The 18523-nt window shown below is 42.2% G+C and overlaps 1 protein-coding gene across 1 annotated transcript; it reads left to right on the top strand.

The window, feature by feature from the left end:
• The first annotated feature begins 1200 nt into the window (after positions 1 to 1200).
• LOC142958307 (translocating chain-associated membrane protein 1-like 1) lies at positions 1201 to 10081 on the top strand. The gene is made up of 11 exons (XM_076099786.1): positions 1201 to 1547; positions 2119 to 2179; positions 2317 to 2435; positions 3536 to 3652; positions 3734 to 3792; positions 4249 to 4333; positions 4849 to 4919; positions 5624 to 5728; positions 6268 to 6411; positions 6580 to 6740; positions 6892 to 10081. Exons 1-11 carry the CDS (start codon positions 1428 to 1430, stop codon positions 6963 to 6965), a joined length of 1116 nt encoding a protein of 371 aa, XP_075955901.1. The 5' UTR covers positions 1201 to 1427; the 3' UTR covers positions 6966 to 10081.
• Positions 10082 to 18523: the final 8442 nt, after the last annotated feature.

The following is an 18523-nucleotide window of genomic DNA, read 5'->3' as shown; positions in this document are numbered from 1 at the left end:
CAGCTCCTCCTGTGCTGCACACAAAATCTTACCCAAGTGCAAAATTATTATCAGCAGTTTGTTTAATGTATCAAAGTAAAATTACTTATTATGCACATTGAACCCTTTCATTCTTATAATACGTTATATTATTGGATTGTTAATCCTATTAATGTGTTAGCAGTAGCAGTTTTGTGGCAGCTACAGGTGGAATAAATTTGTATACCTTTGGGTAGTTCATTATACAGCAATCAATAATGTTGATTATATTTATTTTATTTAAAAAGTAACTTGTAAGGTATATGTCAGATAAATGTAGTGGAGTCAAAATAACAATATAGTGGAGTGTAAAGTAGCAAAAAATGGTAATACACCAGCTAAACATAATTGAATCTATAATTACAGCTCAGTAGTAGTAGATATTGTATACAATACCATTTAAAAGACAACACTATACAAATACCACCACAAAGACTGGCATCAAAATTTACCAAGGATACTGCACAGGACACAGTTTTGTGATAGTCTTCAGAGTCACAACAGCTATATTAATTGCAGGGCTTTTGTATTTTGCAAGCAGTTTGCATTAAATGTAATTGAGAAAATCATTGGAACACATACACACACAAAAAATGCATAAGAGGTGAACCTTTTTTGAGGTATTGTTTCATCCACTTTAATGGCGGGAATTCTCAAATACATTTTCAAATAATCACATTATGACACACATGTAGAATCTGATGTACAATAAGATAAGATAAGATAATCCTTTATTAGTCCTGCAGCGGGGAAATGTACAGGATTACAGCAGCAAAGTGGATAGTGTAACAAGAGATATAGTAAAAAAAACAAGTATTATAAATAAGTAAATAAGTAATAAAACAGTCAAGAATATTAAATAAGTAAAACAGTAAAAAATCCACAATAACTAAAATATTATCTATACAGACAGAATAATTGTAGTATTGACATATAATACGATTTCCAAACAGACCTATAATTTCAGATGATATCGTGTTGTATGCATCACTAAAACTGTTATATCTACATCTAACTCTTTTGTTATTAATTTAGGAAACGCGGACGCTTACGTGGAGTCACTGAATGCACCACGAGCCCGGGCTCTCCTTCTACGTCACTGGGCGGTTCATGACTGGAGTTTTTGAAGTGGGAGGGGCCTGTCATCTGACTTTACCAGGCAGTGGGGGGGCGGGGGGAGAACAGAAAAGTGGGTGTTGTGCTGTAAGTGTTTGGTTCTGATGCGACGCATCTTCATGATCGCGTTTGAAACACACGAGCAAACTGGGTCACTGTCATCTGGCGAACAGCCAACCGTTGAGACGTGCAGGCTCGTGCAGCTAGCTAGCTAGCTCCAAGACTCAGTGACGGGGGTGGTGGGGAGGGCAGCCCCGGAACCAGAGAAGGCGAGAGCCGCGTCGGTGTGAGCCATGGGGTTCCGCAAGAAGAACAAGAGCCCTCCGGTGCTCAGCCACGAGTTTGTGATCCAGAACCACGCCGACATGGTGTCGTGTTTGGCCATGATTATCCTCCTCGGACTGATGTTCGAGGTACTGTGGGATTGTTTTTTTGGGGTGGGGGGGGGGGGGGGGGGGCTTGTTGTTTAGCTCGAGTGATGTTAGCTGCTGCTACCTATCGTTAGCTGACATGACAGCCAGCACTCCAGGGGCAGGGCGCGAGCGTGTCTCTCTCCCATCTCATGTGTCTCACTGATCGCCAAAGAAGATGGCGAGGAGGCCCCCCACTGGCACAGCGAACAGGTCCTTTTTACCAGTCGGCTAATGCATTGCCTCCTTAGGAGATCAATACATGCATGTGGCCTTTAGTGATGCTACACATTTGACCAGCAGCCCTTTGGCTGCACAGATCAGCTGACTTTGAATGAAACAATATACCGACCTGTCCCCACCCAAAATAACCAGCAAGCAGCCTTTACTTATTACATACAGTGTGTGCATGAAATGATGAGTATGTCAAAAAAGGACCTGAGAGTAGGTCTCCCTATCATGGGACAAATCCAAGAGGATTATACACGTTTATTACAGTGCTTTATTACAGTGCTTTATTACAAAATGCATCTAGAATCAGCCCATTGATCCTGTGTCTTTCTCTGTGTTCCAGGTCACAGCCAAGTTTGCCATCATGTTCATCACAGTCCAGTACAACGTGACACAAGTTCTCGGTGAGTGGAGGTTTATGGGTTCAATTATAATATCAGATTTCTTAAGATGACTCAACTTAACTGCATTTCTTCCCCTGCGTCTGGTTTTCCAAAGAAATGCTCGGCACTTGACTTTGTTGTTTCTCTTTTTGTTGCAGGGGAGAAAAGTGATCCGGTGAACCTTTACCAGTATGGTCCCAAAGATGTGGCCACTGTGTTTTTCTACCTTCTTATCGCGGTCATCCTTCACGCTTTGATACAAGAATATATTCTCGACGTGAGTGCATCGGCATCCAAACTCCTCATATCGGCTCACACGGTTTGCTGTTTGCACACAGCGGCATGTCGTTTCGATCTTCTTTTAGTGTTGTGTTTAAACACGACGTGAGGGAAACAGGAACTGTGTTGAAGACTCTCTCCGCCTCCATCTTCTCAGCTTGCACACTGTCAGATGTGTCCGTCTAGTATTTCATTTAAAAAGCATCAAATACCACCTGATGCCTTTTCTATGTTCTGGTCCTTCGCTGTGTTTTTTGATATCTGTTTGTAGATAATCAGGTTCAACCTACTGCATGGGCACTAAATCATAACTGAAGAAGATGTTCATGTTTCTTCTGACATCTTTTGTGTTTGATGTCAGCTCTCGGTGGAATATTATTAATAGAGGAGAAGTATTTTTATATATTTTTATTCCAAAAATAAAAAAAACCTTTATGGACCAAATTCAACAAGGATATTTTTTTAAAGATTTATTTCTTTTAAAGGATACAAGGATACAAAACAATAGCGTGAGCATTGAAACAGGCTTTACTTGCAGTAATATTCCTCCGGTTTCTACTGTCAATTAAAGGACCAGTGTGTGTGATTTAGGGGGATTTATACAGGCCACTTTAGTTTGTTTTCATTAGTGTATATTCTCATTGTGTTTTCGTCTACATATTGAGCGGGTCCTCTTCACGGACACCACCATGTTTAGGAACAAGCCAAGAGCGAGGGCCTTTTGTGTTTTTACGCTCCCTGAGGGCCACCGTAGTTCTCCGTCACACTTGTAAAGGGAGGGATGAGAGGAGGGGTCGTTAAGTTGGTTTCCATCTGTAACCTCAATGCTCTTTGCTTCTAAATCCTACGTACTGGTCCTTTAAGAGATCTGTTCCTAAATCTGCTTACGGTTCAAGAGACGGGGCACAAAATATTTTTTTTTAGATTTGTGACAGATATAACTCGGTAACGGGCAGTGTTTTATGCTTCACCTGCTTTTCTCCACAAATCGAGTAAATCCATGTGCTAATAATAAAAAAGGAGATATGAGTAACAAAGATAAAGTGACTCATACTTTTCAAAATGTAAGAAAGAACTTAATGTCCCCTCTGATTTCAGAAAATGAACAGAAGGTTGCACCTGTCCAAAACCAAACACAGCAAGTTCAACGAGTCCGGACAGCTGGCGGCGTTCTACCTGTTCTCCTTCATCTGGGGCTGCAGCATCCTAACGGCGGTACGAGGGGTCGGGGGTCACGGAGACACACTGTCCCAGCATTGCATTAGGCTCCGTCTAATGTCTCTTTTTCTCTGACAGGAGGACTTTGCAACAAATCCTACTTTCCTATGGGAGGGTTACCCACACACTCACATGGTGTAAGTAGAGACTCCTGCACATCTTAAACACATCATTCCAATTTTAAAGTATGTTGAGCTTTAACAGTTTCAGCCCTTTTAAAATATATAAAGCACTATTTTTTCCACTTGTTTTCACGTTAAAACAAGTTTATTATTAAAGTGTCAAGTGTATATTAATAGAGAAAAGATGTGCAAGGGTGCATCACAGTAAGAAATTGTCCTGAGCTTTAAGTGTCTGAGTCAAACTGTATTCGCGGCGTGAGGTCTTGGTCCTGATGGACCGCAGCCTCCTGCGCTGGTTTCTTACTGCTTTTGACTTGTTGCGCACGTCGCTGTATTTTAAATAGAGGTAGCACAACATTATCTATTGTGTATTAATATGATGGAACTTCTGTACAAGCCGAAATAACAGCCAGGCTCTCTCTCTCTCTCTCTCTCTCTCGTTCACCGCTGCACAATCTGTCCTCTGTCTAGTTTTCAGGTCAAGTTCTTCTACGTTTGCCAAATTGCCTATTGGCTCCATGCACTTCCTGAGCTGTACTTTCAAAAAGTACGGAAGGTAAGGGTCACGTAAGATGCAAAATGTAAAATGTGCTCTTCTCCCCCATTTTATAGATGACTTTGTGTTTTTGTGAAATTGAGTCGTGATGGTTTGTCACTTTATAAAAAGTGGCTCCTCAGACAAAAAGTTTGTGAGACGCTGCCTTAAAACAATCACGCCTCTGTTGCAGTGCTTACACACAAGCAAGAGAGACACGAAAAAGCACTTTGATTTGAGGTTTGTTGGATAATGGATGTGTTTTGTTGAAATGTATTGATATGTGTGTATTTATATATATTTAGTTCCAAGGCTTAATTTGCATAGAAAATGTATCATGGCTGTGTTTTAAGGGTTACATGCTTTAAAGAAAGTCATTGTTTCACTACACAGTAAATAAAATGTACAGGACACAAGAGACGACATTAAGAAATCATTTCTCATCCAGATATTTTTTACAGCAAACTACTGTTAGTAGTTCCTGATGCTGCCGCTGTTGCTAACACAGACTCTCTTCCTTTGTTTCATTTCCACAGGAGGACATCCCCCGTCAGCTCTATTACATTTGCCTTTACGTTGTCCACATCACTTGCGCCTACGTCTTAAAGTAAGTGAATATCATTCATTTTTCTCCGGGGATGAAATAAAGACGCATATTCTGGGTGAATCTCTCGTAAACATCTAATTTATCCGGAGAATGTTTACAACCAAGCGCCAGATGAAATGGGTGAAGCAGTGTTGGTGTGTAAAGAAAAGTAGTCCATCATTATGTGATTTAATAACTCAGACGTCGTACCTGATACGACACAGTATCGATACGTTTACGGGGTGATTTTTCTTCGTGATGGAGTAGTTGCTCAGTATTTGACTTTCCTTCATTGTCCTCACTCAACCTCACGAAGATCTTCTTAAAACTCAAAGCCAGGCCAGCGGACTTTTCCTCTCCTTGGAGAATTAAAGAACCGTTAAGTGTCGTACTGTATTCTGACCTGTGAGCCAGACCAGTGTTTTTATTTTAACATTGAACTTCTCTCATCTGAAATGGAGTCTCTTCCTTTTGCTGATCTCCTTTCCTTTTAAGACTATTGATCTGAAATAAATGTAATGCGGGGAGCTGATATGAAAGTGTTTCATCCTATGTTCTATAAGAAGAGCAGCCGATAGAGTTTAGTGTTGTCTCCTCTCGGTCCTCATGTTCACAGTTGTCCTCTGTCTCTCTCTCTCTCTCTCTCTCCCTCTGGCTGTTTGTCTCTCTCTCTCTCTGTCTCTCTCTCTCTCTGTCTCTCTCTCTCTGTCTGTCTCTCTGCTCAGCCTCCACCGACTGGGCCTGGTGTTGCTGGTCCCTCACTACCTGGTGGAGCTCCTGTTCCACGCTTCACGCCTCTTCTACTTCAGTGATGAGAACAAGCAGAAAGGGTACTGCTTACAGTCCTCTAACAAACAAGTTGTCCTTTTGTGTTTTCTTCCAGTTAGCGTTTAGTATTTTGTCCATTCCTGATCTGAACAACCTGACCACCTGTCCCCGACCAAGAATTTACACAGTTGAATCTGATTGGACAAGTCTTGCCCTGTAGTCGACTGATCGTAGAATCATGGCTTTTGTTTCTTGCACATTGATCCACCTCTGTTTAAGCTTTATGCATCTATAGAAAAAACATTACTATTTGCATTATTACTATCGCTTAGCTGTTGTTTCAGAATAGTGGACAGTGTGTGTGTGTGTGTGTGTGTGTGTGTGTGTGTGTGTGTGTGTGTGTGTGTGTGTGTGTGTGTGTGTGTGTGTGTGTGTGTGTGTGTGTGTGTGTGTGTGTGTGTGTGTGTGTGTGTGTGTGTGTGTGTGTGTGTGTGTGGAATGATCCGTACTTTCCACTGTGAGACTTGCAGTTGAATCTGGCTCCTTAGATCGAATACTCGACTATTCGAGTTCAACCCTTTGTTTTTTCTCTTCCTTACAGTTTTACTCTGTGGGCGCTCCTTTTTGTCATCGCCCGCCTCCTCACCCTCACCCTCTCCGTTCTGACGTTTGGCTTCGGGCTGCCCCGTACAGAAAACCAGGGCTTTTCCCTCGCTGAAGGCAACTTCAATGTGCTCACCATAAGGCAAGTCCAGATGTCCAATGAACAGGAAGAGCCCTTAAAGTCTCGTACCTCGCTGATTTACAGCAAACATTTAACTTAAAAACAGCCAAGTGGACAAAGTTTTGTTTTCCTGTGCTTTAACTTTTGCGGTTCTTAAAGTGTGTCTTCCCCCCCCCCCCCCCCCCTCAGGATGACTTGTCTGGCTGCTATCTGCCTGACACAGGCTTGGATGATGTGGAAATTCATTAACTTCCAGTTGAAAAAGTGGAGGGAGCACAGCCAGAACCAGGCCTCGAAGAAGAAGGCGGTCAGCCCAAAGAGCAAGCCCCACAAAAGGGAGCCTACAAGGGGTGAGTGTTCAAGAACCTCAATCAAATAGACAGAATGTGATCCTGTGTTTCAGTTCTTTTTTTCTTTCTAAAAATCATTTTTTCTCATTGTTGAACATTTGCATCTGAAATTGCTCTCATCTGGAATGTTTCTAATCGCTTGTGTTGTCAGGAGGTGCTGCCAACGGGGTTGTGAAGTCCGAGGATAAAACATCACCACGGGCAAGAAAAGCCAAAGCTTCATAGAGACGGGAGAGTTGAGGGGGGGGGGAAGAGAAAACTGAGTGAGGGAGTTCTGACAATTATGTCTTTACACAACTTCAAATGTTGTCTACTTGCTCTCCAAAACAAATGTTTAAGCGCACTAAGAAACCTTACAACTGTCCCTTTTTGAGGTTGAAGCTCCTTTTTGTCTGCTGGAAGTGTTTATTACTCGTTGGGGTTCTTTGTAGATGGGACGTTGGCGGGACAGTGCTGGGTTTGATGCTTTAACAAGAGAGACTTTCAAAGTGTCCTTTCGTGTAAAACTACGATCACTCGCCGGGTACTTTTAAACTTCACTAATTTGACATTGAATCAGTTAACGTCACCGTAACTTGCAAAGCGAATTTTGACTTCAGGGGCGATGTAATATAAAGTGTCACTGTACAGATTAACTGTACAGGGTGTCATGTTAAGTTTGGGCCTTAGTCAGTAAAACTCAAGGCCGCTGGCTCAAGTCCCAAAATATAAAGCCTTTTTTGCTCTGCAAGACAGCACTTCGCCGTTCTGCTGTTGTCAGGAAAAGATCCTAAATGAACTGCTCTCGAGGAACAGCTCTGCTGTTTAGGTATTTGGCGTAGCTGCAGCCAGAGAACTGCAGCATGTACTCCACTCCTACATGGTCTGCCTTTGAAATCCAACACGTTACTGGATTGAGGCGCTTTTTAATTATTTTATGTTTGCTTTTATCACAAGCCTGGTAGTTTAGAACTCACCCTGTGAACAGGAGCTGGACTCACCAGGAGGAAGCTGCACTGTAACCTGTGATGCTGTACTGTATGTATGTATGTATGTATGCATACAGGGAAATCCTTCTAATGGCATGATTGGAAACATGAGCAAGAAACTGTGTTTGAGGCTGTGTTTCAGTCTTTTATATGGTAACGTAAATGCATGATGGGTCAAGGTGAAAGACTTTATGGCTAGCTGTGCTGTTGAGTCTGCATCTCTCTCACACACACAAACACACACACACACACACACACGCATTCAGTGGCCTTTTTACAACTGCGGCCAGCGGTTTGAGTTATTTATTTTTGCCATATATACGACAGAAAGTTATTATTTTCTATGCTTTGACGAGCTATAACCAGCAAACACAACGGTACATAGCAACTGCGTTTAGTTAATCCAAACAATACAATCTTTCTTCAAGTGTCCTTATAGTGTCCGTGTGTCACTCGTTCTGCTTGTGTTGCGTTCTGTTCGCCTTCTCTGTTCGCTTTTTTATTTTTTTACTCTCGGGTATCAGGGGACAAGCTATCCACCACTTAAACTATAAGTTACATCCCATGGTGCAATGGGAGGTGTGTGAGGGATGTGTTTGTATGCCTGTGCACTTACTCTTGCGTGTGTGTGTGTGTGTGCAGTGTTGTCTGCCTACTGTGTATGTGACTTAACTGGGCGTGAATGATGATGATGATGGTGATGACAACGATGTTTATTGCTTGTCTCGTAAAATAATTATCGCCTGTGTGCAGAACATGAAATGTTACAATCTGTTCACTGACTCCTGCCCTGTTTGTTGTATTTCACAATCGCGTCCTTTTAGTTCACTTCGACACGCTTCTGTGTGCGATACACTCGGGTGGTGGATTGGTGTATGTGTTGCAGGTTATCGGTTACTAAATGCTGATGTGTTCAGTGTCTCTGCCCCCTCCCGTGTGAGAGAGATTCTGTGATTCTCTGTTCTGTCCTTCCTGCTTCACCTTTTCAATGATCCTGACATTGCTATCTGGAGCACACGTGTCGTACTGTTGGCCACGCTCTTGCCTCTCCTGGACCTGGAGACCTGCTCCACTACTAATCCACTGTGCACGTGAAGCTCTGTGCAGAAAAGACTACCTGTCTGCAGACAGCTGGGGTCTCAGTCCAGAGCAGGGATGAGACGAAGGTGCCATTCATTTCTTTTGCTCCCTTTAGCGCTCCTTCTTGGGACTTTGGTGGTCGTTAAAGCCCGACTGTCTGTGTATGGCAGTGTCATAGGAGGGAAGGAGGAGCAGAGGACGTATGTACCAGCCTGTTATTAAACTGTCTCCGATGTAAAAGAGTAAGAAGAAAGAAAACTGATTCAACCCTACACTGTACTAAAATATGTCAGATTTTTAAGCTATTTTTATAGAGCGGAACCTGTTGTTCAGTACACACGTGTGAATATTTGTTTTGCATCCATATTGATATGTGTTTTTTTTATGTAACAATGACGCTTGCTGAACCGTTAGCGTGGATATACATTGTCGTTATGAGTGTAAACATTTCTTAAACCTAATGGTTTATTTAACTTCATGGCCTTATTGGAGCAAAGTCAACTCAACTGTGCAGCACTAAGCTGCAGGTGTACTCTGCAGCGTTCACAGCTACCTGTTTTCTGATCGTGAGGTTCTCCGTCCCACCGACGCCAGTCATCCACGCATCCGTTTGAATATATAATCGGAGGAGCAAATGGTCAGTAAAGTGTTTATTTATTTGTTCCAGTCCTGCAGGTGATTTTGTGGATATAGAACGAAACGTCTTTTTCTCGCTCGTCAGATGTCACACTACAATAGCCAGCGGACGTTTTTAGGCTCTGAAACGTGAGCCGCCCTGCAGTTCACGGCGCCCTCGCTTCGAGACACAATAGCCTGTATAATCCCACAGGAATGCACTTTTATTTGTTGCATAATATGCATTATGTCAGAGCACCATAACACTGCTCACTTGGGCTGTTTCTGCGTTGATTCTCAATGAATCACAAATTAAGAGTTGCTGGATAAATGTGTGCATTTTGTAATTGTTGAAAACTAAAAAAAAAAAAGACTGCAATGATTGAACTGTATGAGCAACCTCTAGGTGGCAACAATCTGTAATGCTTTTGACCATGAGATCACTTTAAAGAGAAAGAACCACAAAGACTATTGTCTTCACTCTGCAGCGTCCTTGATTTGCTTTTATTTTGCTGCTTGTTTATAGATGTTGCGATATATTTCCTTTTTAAATATGTTGTCTCTAAACTGCTCTGATGGTATATATTTATGCAAATTCTCGTGGGTTCTGATCATTTTTCTTCGTCACTATTTTTTTTTAACTTCATGTTGGAATAAAGCTTTTATTCAGTACACAAACTTGAACGTGTGTGTGTGTGTGTGTGTGTTGTCTTTTGAAACATACTGCCCACAGGTTAAGAACTGTCTCCATGGAAACTCCATGTAAAAACAAATGAATGTGAAAACATTGCAGAGTCAAAGTGCACAGTAAATTGTGAGAGCTGTAGATAATGATCGACTCCTGAAGTGAACCAGCCGTTAAAATGTCATTGACGGAGCAGGGGATGCGCACCAGTTCTTGTTTTTTGAGGCTCATTACACCTTTCCACATTTTTCACTTAAAGATAGAGAGACCTGCTAGATTTTAAACATTTTTCATTTATTCTATCTATTGGGGCTGGTGTCAGGGGACATGAGCAAATATTGTCCAAATCTTACTTCTTGGCTAATTACCACCAGGGGGCAACGCTGAGCTTTTTGCCTGAGGGACAGAAGCAGTCTGCAGGGGCATAGCTGCATGCAGACCTGCATTAATAAATCACTAGTCAGAGTGAGAAAGACAGAAGCATTGTCTTATCACACAGTATGCAGCCCAACACTCTTTAACAGACTTTAGCATGAAGTCAATGAAGCAACTGACCGGTTGCACTGTGTTTATTCAAATATGGGAGTGTTTTTCAGACCTCAGGCTCGACTCCACTGTTGTGCAATTTGACCGGTAGCCGTAAACATGACATCTGCATCCATGGAAGGTGAGGTATGAGCTCAACACAGAGGAGAGACACCTGCAGCTCACTGCTAATGTGTTGTGTTGTTTCAGAGTAATGGGTTTTCTCTGGGCAATCAGACAGCATGATGGATCAGTGGGAACCAGAGAGGAGGGCTGGAGTGCTGCAGGGTCAGCACAAGGACAGGAGTTCACACACACACTCTCCATCACGCACACACACACACACCCACACTAGATGGCTGTATCCCCAACCCGAACATACATGACCTGAACCCACTGAGGGTGTGCTTTAAAAGCAAACTTGCAGAAAGAGTCCAACAGCAGTGACCGGAGGAGGAGGAGGAGGAGGAGGAGGAGGAGGAGGAGGAGGAGGAGGAGGAGGAGGAGGAGGAGGAAGAAAAAAAATCAATCACTATCCCACTCTTTTTTTCTTTAATTCCTCCCCTTCATCCAACGAGGATAAATCTCTCGCTGAATCGCCAGTATTATGTGTAATTTCCATATAAATTAGCTTCATTAAAAGGGGAGTACTTTCTTATTTAACGAAGCTCATTTGAAATTCTGTATTTAATAAGACATGCAATCCCAGACTTGCAGACTAATAGCTAACAATTAGCAGGTGTGTGTGTGTGTGTGTGTGTGTGTGTGTGTGTGTGTGTGTGTAAATGCGTGTGTCGGTGTAATCTCTTGGATGTATTGCCGTCTCTCCGTTTTATTTCCATTGATTGTCTCAAATGAGCAAATTGGGCAGCAGCTGCTCTCCCAGCCAGGTTTACTCGCAGTGACTCATGAAGCTGGATGGAGATCTAAGACGCTCGTGACCTCGCGGCTATTTGTGAGCGAGCAGACGATAGGGGAGTGTGCGAGGTGAGCAAGCGGAGCAGGTGTAGACCAATGAAGGACAGAGTGCAGCAGGGGTGGGGGGACATCTGGAGGGATCGGAGGAATGAGAAGCAGAAGGAGGGAGTGAAAGCAAAATGGTTAAAGTGAGAGGAAGAGAGACAGACAGACGGACGGAGAGCCATGTCGAGCAGAGGGCTGTGATTTACAGTAGAGCGAAGCCGAATAATGGAGGGAAGAGTGTGCGCGTGTTGTGAAAAGGAGAGCAGCGCCCGATCAGTGTCCATCAGAGCCAGCAAATGCAAATTAGAGCAATCGTTTAAATGAGAGGGGATAGGTGAAAGAGGCTATAGACAACAGTGAGATAAATGAGAGACTAAATGACTGGGTGGGAGGAAGAAGAAAAATAGGAAAAGGCAGAAAAAGGAGATGTTAGAGGGTATATTTTCATCCAGCATCACCCCTCATTAAATGGCTTCCCCCTACCGTATTAGATATCCAGCTTTCTATCATTTATCGTGTGTATGTTTATGTGTTTTAATCAGGCAAGGCAGCTTAGAATAAATTCTTATTTAGTAATAGCTTGGCAAAAAGCAAAAATACTTCTTGATGCAAAATTGAGGTCGAGGCGAAAAGAGCCAAACAATAGGAGGAGGGGGAAAAAAACAATCAAATGAGACTAAACATTAATGCTTGTATGTGGAAGTTCATTAATGGCAAAACAATTGAAAGGGCATGAAACAAATTTAAATGGAAATCAGTCTTCAAGTCAAGATTTGAGTGAGCACAGCGCCAGCTTTATAAGCACAGAGCAAGTTCTGAGAATAAGCAGGGACATAATTCAGTGTTGTCTGCAAGAGAAATGTGGCAAGAATTAAAGAGGCAGGGCTTCGTTTGCTCGGTATCCTGTTGCACACTTTCAGTTTTGGAAGTTGGCATCCTTTGCAAGCCATCTCAAACAGAGCAAAGTCAAATCCAATCATTAGACCATTACACCACCATTTAAAAAATAAAATCTTAGGCTCTGCCAAAACTGCCGGAGAAAATTATGAGAGCACATGTTGAAAATCAGGGTGTTGAAGCTTCTTAAGACTTGGCTGACGTTTCCAAGTCTGTCCCTGTGTGCTCTCAAACCTGGATTGATTACAGCTTGAATTTGCTTTGGTGCTCACTCAGTAGCTTTGCATTTAATAACCTGATCTACATATGGACAGTCACAGTATACGGAGCATTTCTATTGCCTCTCTACGGCTCTCAACATGGCGTCGGCTCTCAACGGGTTTACGGCTGAGCCCGCGGCTCGCAGCTAACAGTGCTAACAGTTCTAACAGTGCAAAGTACGGCAGAAGGGCTGACAGAGCTAACAGCGTTCACCTGTGGGGGAACCGGAGAGCGGGCGCTATGCTTCCATGATGACCTCTGGTTGGGACGGCGTCATCAGCTGTTACTGTGTATGAGAGTAGAGCTGCGGCTGTGGGCTAACCAGTGGGGGATGCTCACGTGCACTAACATGCACCAGCATGCCCTAAATCAACAAACCAAGGAGAAGCTCGGATTACAACACACGAAGGGAGAGCGACTTTGTTCTGTGCTCAGGTAGACATTATATCTCTACATAGCAAATAGTTGCTTGCTGCATATGCTCTGAATCGCGTGTATTGCACCTTTACGTTTCTTTGTACTATCGTATTCTTTACTGACTGTTTGCAAGAGCAAACCAAAACTGTGTGGTATGTTGCCGTGTGAGTTTGTGAGGACCTGAGTTTTGGAGTCAGCACGTGTCGCTTTTGGCCTCAGGCGCTCACATTGAGCAACACAGAAATCAACAGAAATGTAGTGGGGAATATGATTTATGCTCGTCCTCTAGACAGTGTGGAAGGTTTCCTGTGTGTGTGTGTGTGTGTGTGTGTGTGTGTGTGTGTGTGTGTGTGTGTGTGTGTTTGCATGTGGCCAACAAGCTGTGCATCTGGAACATCAGTCTTTACCCACCGACACGCATGTGCGTGCACACACACATGGCCCAGGCCAGTAACTGGGACAGCTGACAGTGCTAGCAGGGTCACGTGTGTTTATACAGTCTCATCTGTTCCTCAGTTGCCTGAGCTCTCTCGGTAACACTCAGTCTGTGCACTCTTCCACACAGACGGTAAACACACAATGCCAGGCTGCATCTTCCCCTCACATTCACCCCCCCCCCCCCTACCCCCCTTTGAGGGTTTTGTTTTTCCAAACAGCAACTTTGTCGTCCCTTGAGGCTTTCCAGTCAGTGATTCTACGACTGCCCCCGTTTTTTTTGCCTTATCTGCTCAATCATGTTGTATTGATTTTGCATTGGATGATGGTGAGATAGGATTCACTACTAGAAATGGAGGCAGAGGATGATGGTTAAATGGGACAGGAGCATATGCTGGATTTTATAAAAGTATGACAAACTAATTGTTTCCCACAGCTTATCTTCCTTTATTTGTCTCTTTTTTCTTGAATTATTCTGTGCAATTTTCCCTTGCTTTTGAATAGTTTAATACATTATATATATATATAGAGTATAACTCCATGCGAGTGCAAATGAGCCGACGTGTACATAGTCGAGGTCACCTCTTAACCTTCCTCAACTTAGCTTCAGAGTCCAAATTGCAACAGTATTTTCTGCATATGGGTTGCCTCTTTTCTCTCTCCCCATGTCTCACATCTGTGTGTGTGTGTGTGTGTGTGTGTGTGTGTGTGTGCGCGTGCATGCTGTTCCACTACCCTCCTGAAGCCTCGTTGCTACCTGTTTGGAATTTTAAACAGCTTCCCTCTTCCTCTCACCTTCCCATAACTCTCTCTGCAGTCCCCTAAATTCTCATTCCACAATAACCGGTATGATGGTAAATAAAATGTGATACGTCTTCTGTCCGCACTGTAAACATCTAACGGACTGATATTAGCCGGTAAGTGTGCTTTATTGTATCTTTGAGGGTTATGGTCAAGTCGAATTTTGAAGACACAGTTCGATGCCGGTAAAGTCTGTATGCGTGTGTACGTGCATGTGTTTCTTCACATTTCATTTTCTGCCATTTCCGTTTTCTTTCAGCCTCAGGCAACACTACCCGAATTTTCCAAATGATGGACAATAAGTACCGTAATAATGTGGTTTTAAATATTGTGGAACTGAAACCTGAAGCCAGATGGCTATAGAAAAACAATGCTCCACTGTTTCACTCATATCAGGAAAAGGACTAATGCAGTCTTTAAAACAAAAAGCAATGTCGCTTGAAAAAAACAAACAGGCAGATATTCTTAAAAGCTGTTCATATTTCCAAAGAATATATTCAAATTCGATTATTTGTAAACAAAGCTCTGAAACAACTCTAAATTCCAATAATAATCTAATTGTGTGCTTAAACATATGGTATCAAGACTTCTTCGTCTAACGATAGCATTGCCGTCAGTGCTGAAAAACATTTTTTTTAATCGAAAGACAAATCGAATCATGAACTTGGAGAATCGTGACCCCATGGTACGTTGGTATGAGACGTCGAGGGGCACTGACTAAGCGTGTTCGGTGACTCTCGTCCGAATGCGCCCGTGGTTGCTTGTGCTGACTGCAGCTGTTCAAAACATGAACAGAACATGTAGATGTCCTCTTAAAAGCCTTCAATCAATTTAAAATACATACCCATCTGTGTTTATTATCTACGGCAACCATTTACACAAGTAACCACGAGCAAAGACAGACACAAGTCACAAGTTGACACGGTCACTAGTTAAACTGAAACACCTGTTGCTCTGAAACGTTTGTGTGCCGGAATTCTGTAGAACTCGAGGCCGCTGTTGGCATATCGATTCTGACAAGCGAACATGCAACAACCGGACATTTTGACGCCGGTAAAAGTTTTAATTCAATATTCAAAGCTCGCAAACTGAGGGCTGGGGGCGAAAGGCCACTTCCGCTGCCAACATGCACATCCATAATGATGTCGTCGGCTGTAAAAGGGGTGTATGGCCCTCTCTCTGTTATACTGTATGTTTGTGTAGTGTTAAGGTCATGATTCACAACATGTGACAGCTTTCCAACATAGAGTATCATCTCTCTGACAATTTCAATTTGAATCAAACTCAGTTATTTTTATCATTGCAGGACATATACACAACATAAATCGTCAGCAGAGAAAAGTGCAGCTCATCTTGAAGGTCACTGTGAAGGGACTATGATACTCAATCTATTAAAGAGATAGTTTGGGTGTTTTGAAGTGGGTTGTATGAGCTACTTATGAGTCAGTATAATACCAGCAGTAGACGGTGGTCGGCACGCCTCCGGTTTGGAGAAGCAGACAGGAGTTTCAGCAAAGCAATGTACTGCTGTGTACATTTTACTATTATGTCTCTTAGCATCATTTATGGCCAACTGTGTTTATTGTCATGCAGCAAATCACTAAAAATTCCTTGTATATGTGCAAACCTGCTTGGCAATGAAGCTGTTTCTGATTCTGTTGCTCTCACTCACAGTTTCTCTTCTCTTTTCTCTCATTTAGATTTGACACATTGGTTCAGTGCAGTCCGCCAGTGGACTCAAATGTGTTCCAAGTGTGAATTTATTTTAAAGGAGGCTTAAACTTCTAAATCCTTTGGCGAGGACTTATCACTGCATGTGTGTCTTTGAGTGTGTGAATGTGTGTATTACAGGGTTACAGTGCAACATGAAGCATACACATTTGTTTGATTTGTTGTTTTTGGGGGAAATGAGCTGTTGCTTTATTTTGTGTCACATTTTCACAGAAATAGTAGTTCAACTGAAATTAAATTCTAAGGATCTTACTAATCTTTGCTTTCCATGAACATTCACATATTTTTTTTTTGCATCCCCTCTGAGTTTTATTCTAATCACATTTCCTTCTCCTTAGCGGTTCTTATAGTTGTGCCTGATGAATTATGCCTGACCCATGAGGCTAATTGCTTTAAGCCTTCTCCACAACCCCATTTCAACATCTTCATGCTCTCCGTGGTGTCTTACACTCATCTCCATCTTGAATGCCCTCCCTCCCTCACTTTCCCAGTCAAACCGGTGTAGTTTTACCTTATTTTCACTCCGTCTATGTTCCTCCGAGCTACAACACTTCCTCACACTGACAACTCTATGCTCGCTTCTTCGCTCTCCTTTTCATACTTAGTGTTTCTTTAACACCTATAGGTTTTTTCCCAGCGACGCTCCCCTTCAGGCAATAGGCATCATTTATCATTATCTGTGATCTTGTCTCTGCTTCTTCTTAAACTGCCTTAAACTAAACTCGACTACCTCATCATCTTGTCTCACTTCTCTCTCACCTTCCAGTTCTCATCTTCTTTCATCCCCACTGTCATTGACACAACAGGCTCCTCACTCACTCTGTGTGTGTGTGTGTGTGTGTGTGTGTCTATCCATCCATCTGTACTCTTGTCCGCCTGGCATCACCATAGTGACGGATTTTTCGGTGCTATCAGTCCCTGCCTTGTATATCTTGGCAGCCGTCGGGGCGCTGCGCCGACGTGTCCCGGTTCATAGGCCGCCCGGCTCCGACGTCACCGCTCCACGCTGACCCTGCCAGCTCCCATATGGAGCCCACATATGGGCCTCATCTATAAGAGATAGGAGGCCTGGAGGAGCCACAGTCCCTTCGGTGAAACAAACGCACTTCACAGAAGGATGGCTCCTGTAACAAAAAGACTGCAGGATGTGGAGTGACATTTTAGCATTTGTCTGATTCATGAGGAAGAAAAATCTAAATGTTGACAGGACAAGATACTGTTGCACATTATATCTCCATTGTGACCTGAATATTAATTTTCAAGATTGTTGAGTGTTGAATTTATATGATATTTATTAGTTTGTGTTATTTTGATATCGGAGTTTGGGGACTCGTGTGTCAGCAGTGAATCAGCCGAGGGTTTCACAAAGACCGAAATATGACATCATTTCATACCCTTGACATAAAAATGCAAGTACATATTCTATAAAATACTATCAGTAATTATGATAACTCACACTTTACATTTCACTCACAACTGCATATGCATGTCTACAAAATAACAGTTACATGTAAGTATTCAAGAAAAATAAAATATTGATAAATTGATTGACAGAAAATGAACTCTTGATAATAGATTAATCATAACCAATGGTGGAAGAAGTAATTAGATATTTATCTCAGTAACAGTGTCAGTACCACAGTGCAGAAATACTCAGTTACAAGTAAACGATATTTAATAAAAATACACTTAAAAGTGTGAATGTATTAGCATCAATGTATATATTAAATATACCAGAAAAGTAAAATAATCTTTTGTATGTGTATGATGTGTATTATATTATTGTATTATGATTATTCATTTGAAATATATTTATCTGGTTTCTTATTTCTGCCTCTAAAACTACTCAATCAACCATCTGAGAATCACCCTTTTCTTAAAGTGCTCACGGCTCATACAAGCGTTAACTTTGCTGAATTTTGAGGAGTCGTGAGCCAAAAAACAATTGTTTTCTAAAATGAAAAATGAAAGCTTTACAGTTTTGTGAGGGAATGTACAAAACATATTGACAACTCAAGCAAGTTTAAAGACAGCTAGACTTGTATAATTGCCATAGTTTTATATCCAGCATATTCTTATTTCTATCTATTTTATTTATCATTATAAACATATTATGTACAATACTCTTCAAATTCCTGCCTTATGCACTTCTGGTTAGATTCCAAACTGAGTTGTCTCAGTATGAAGGCTACTCCACACAAAGTTTAAATCTCGTCGAATAATGGAAGGAAATTAATTGAAACTCGATCAGTAGATTTTTTTACAAAATGCTTGTCTGTAAGTGGATGGTTTGTATAGTGCATTGGGCAGCACGTGCAAAAACCACTGGTATGGTCCTTTGCAGCGGTAGAACTAATCCCACTGGCACAAACGAGGATTTTAATTCATCCAAAGAGACCAACTCA

The sequence above is a fragment of the Anarhichas minor genome, unplaced genomic scaffold (genome assembly GCF_050575085.1).
Source record: "Anarhichas minor isolate MPS153535 unplaced genomic scaffold, ASM5057508v1 ptg000003l, whole genome shotgun sequence".
In the NCBI taxonomy this organism is placed as follows: Eukaryota; Metazoa; Chordata; class Actinopteri; order Perciformes; family Anarhichadidae; genus Anarhichas; species Anarhichas minor.
The sequence above is the reverse complement of the archived record's forward strand: the minus strand, read 5'-3'. Positions and strand labels throughout refer to the sequence as shown.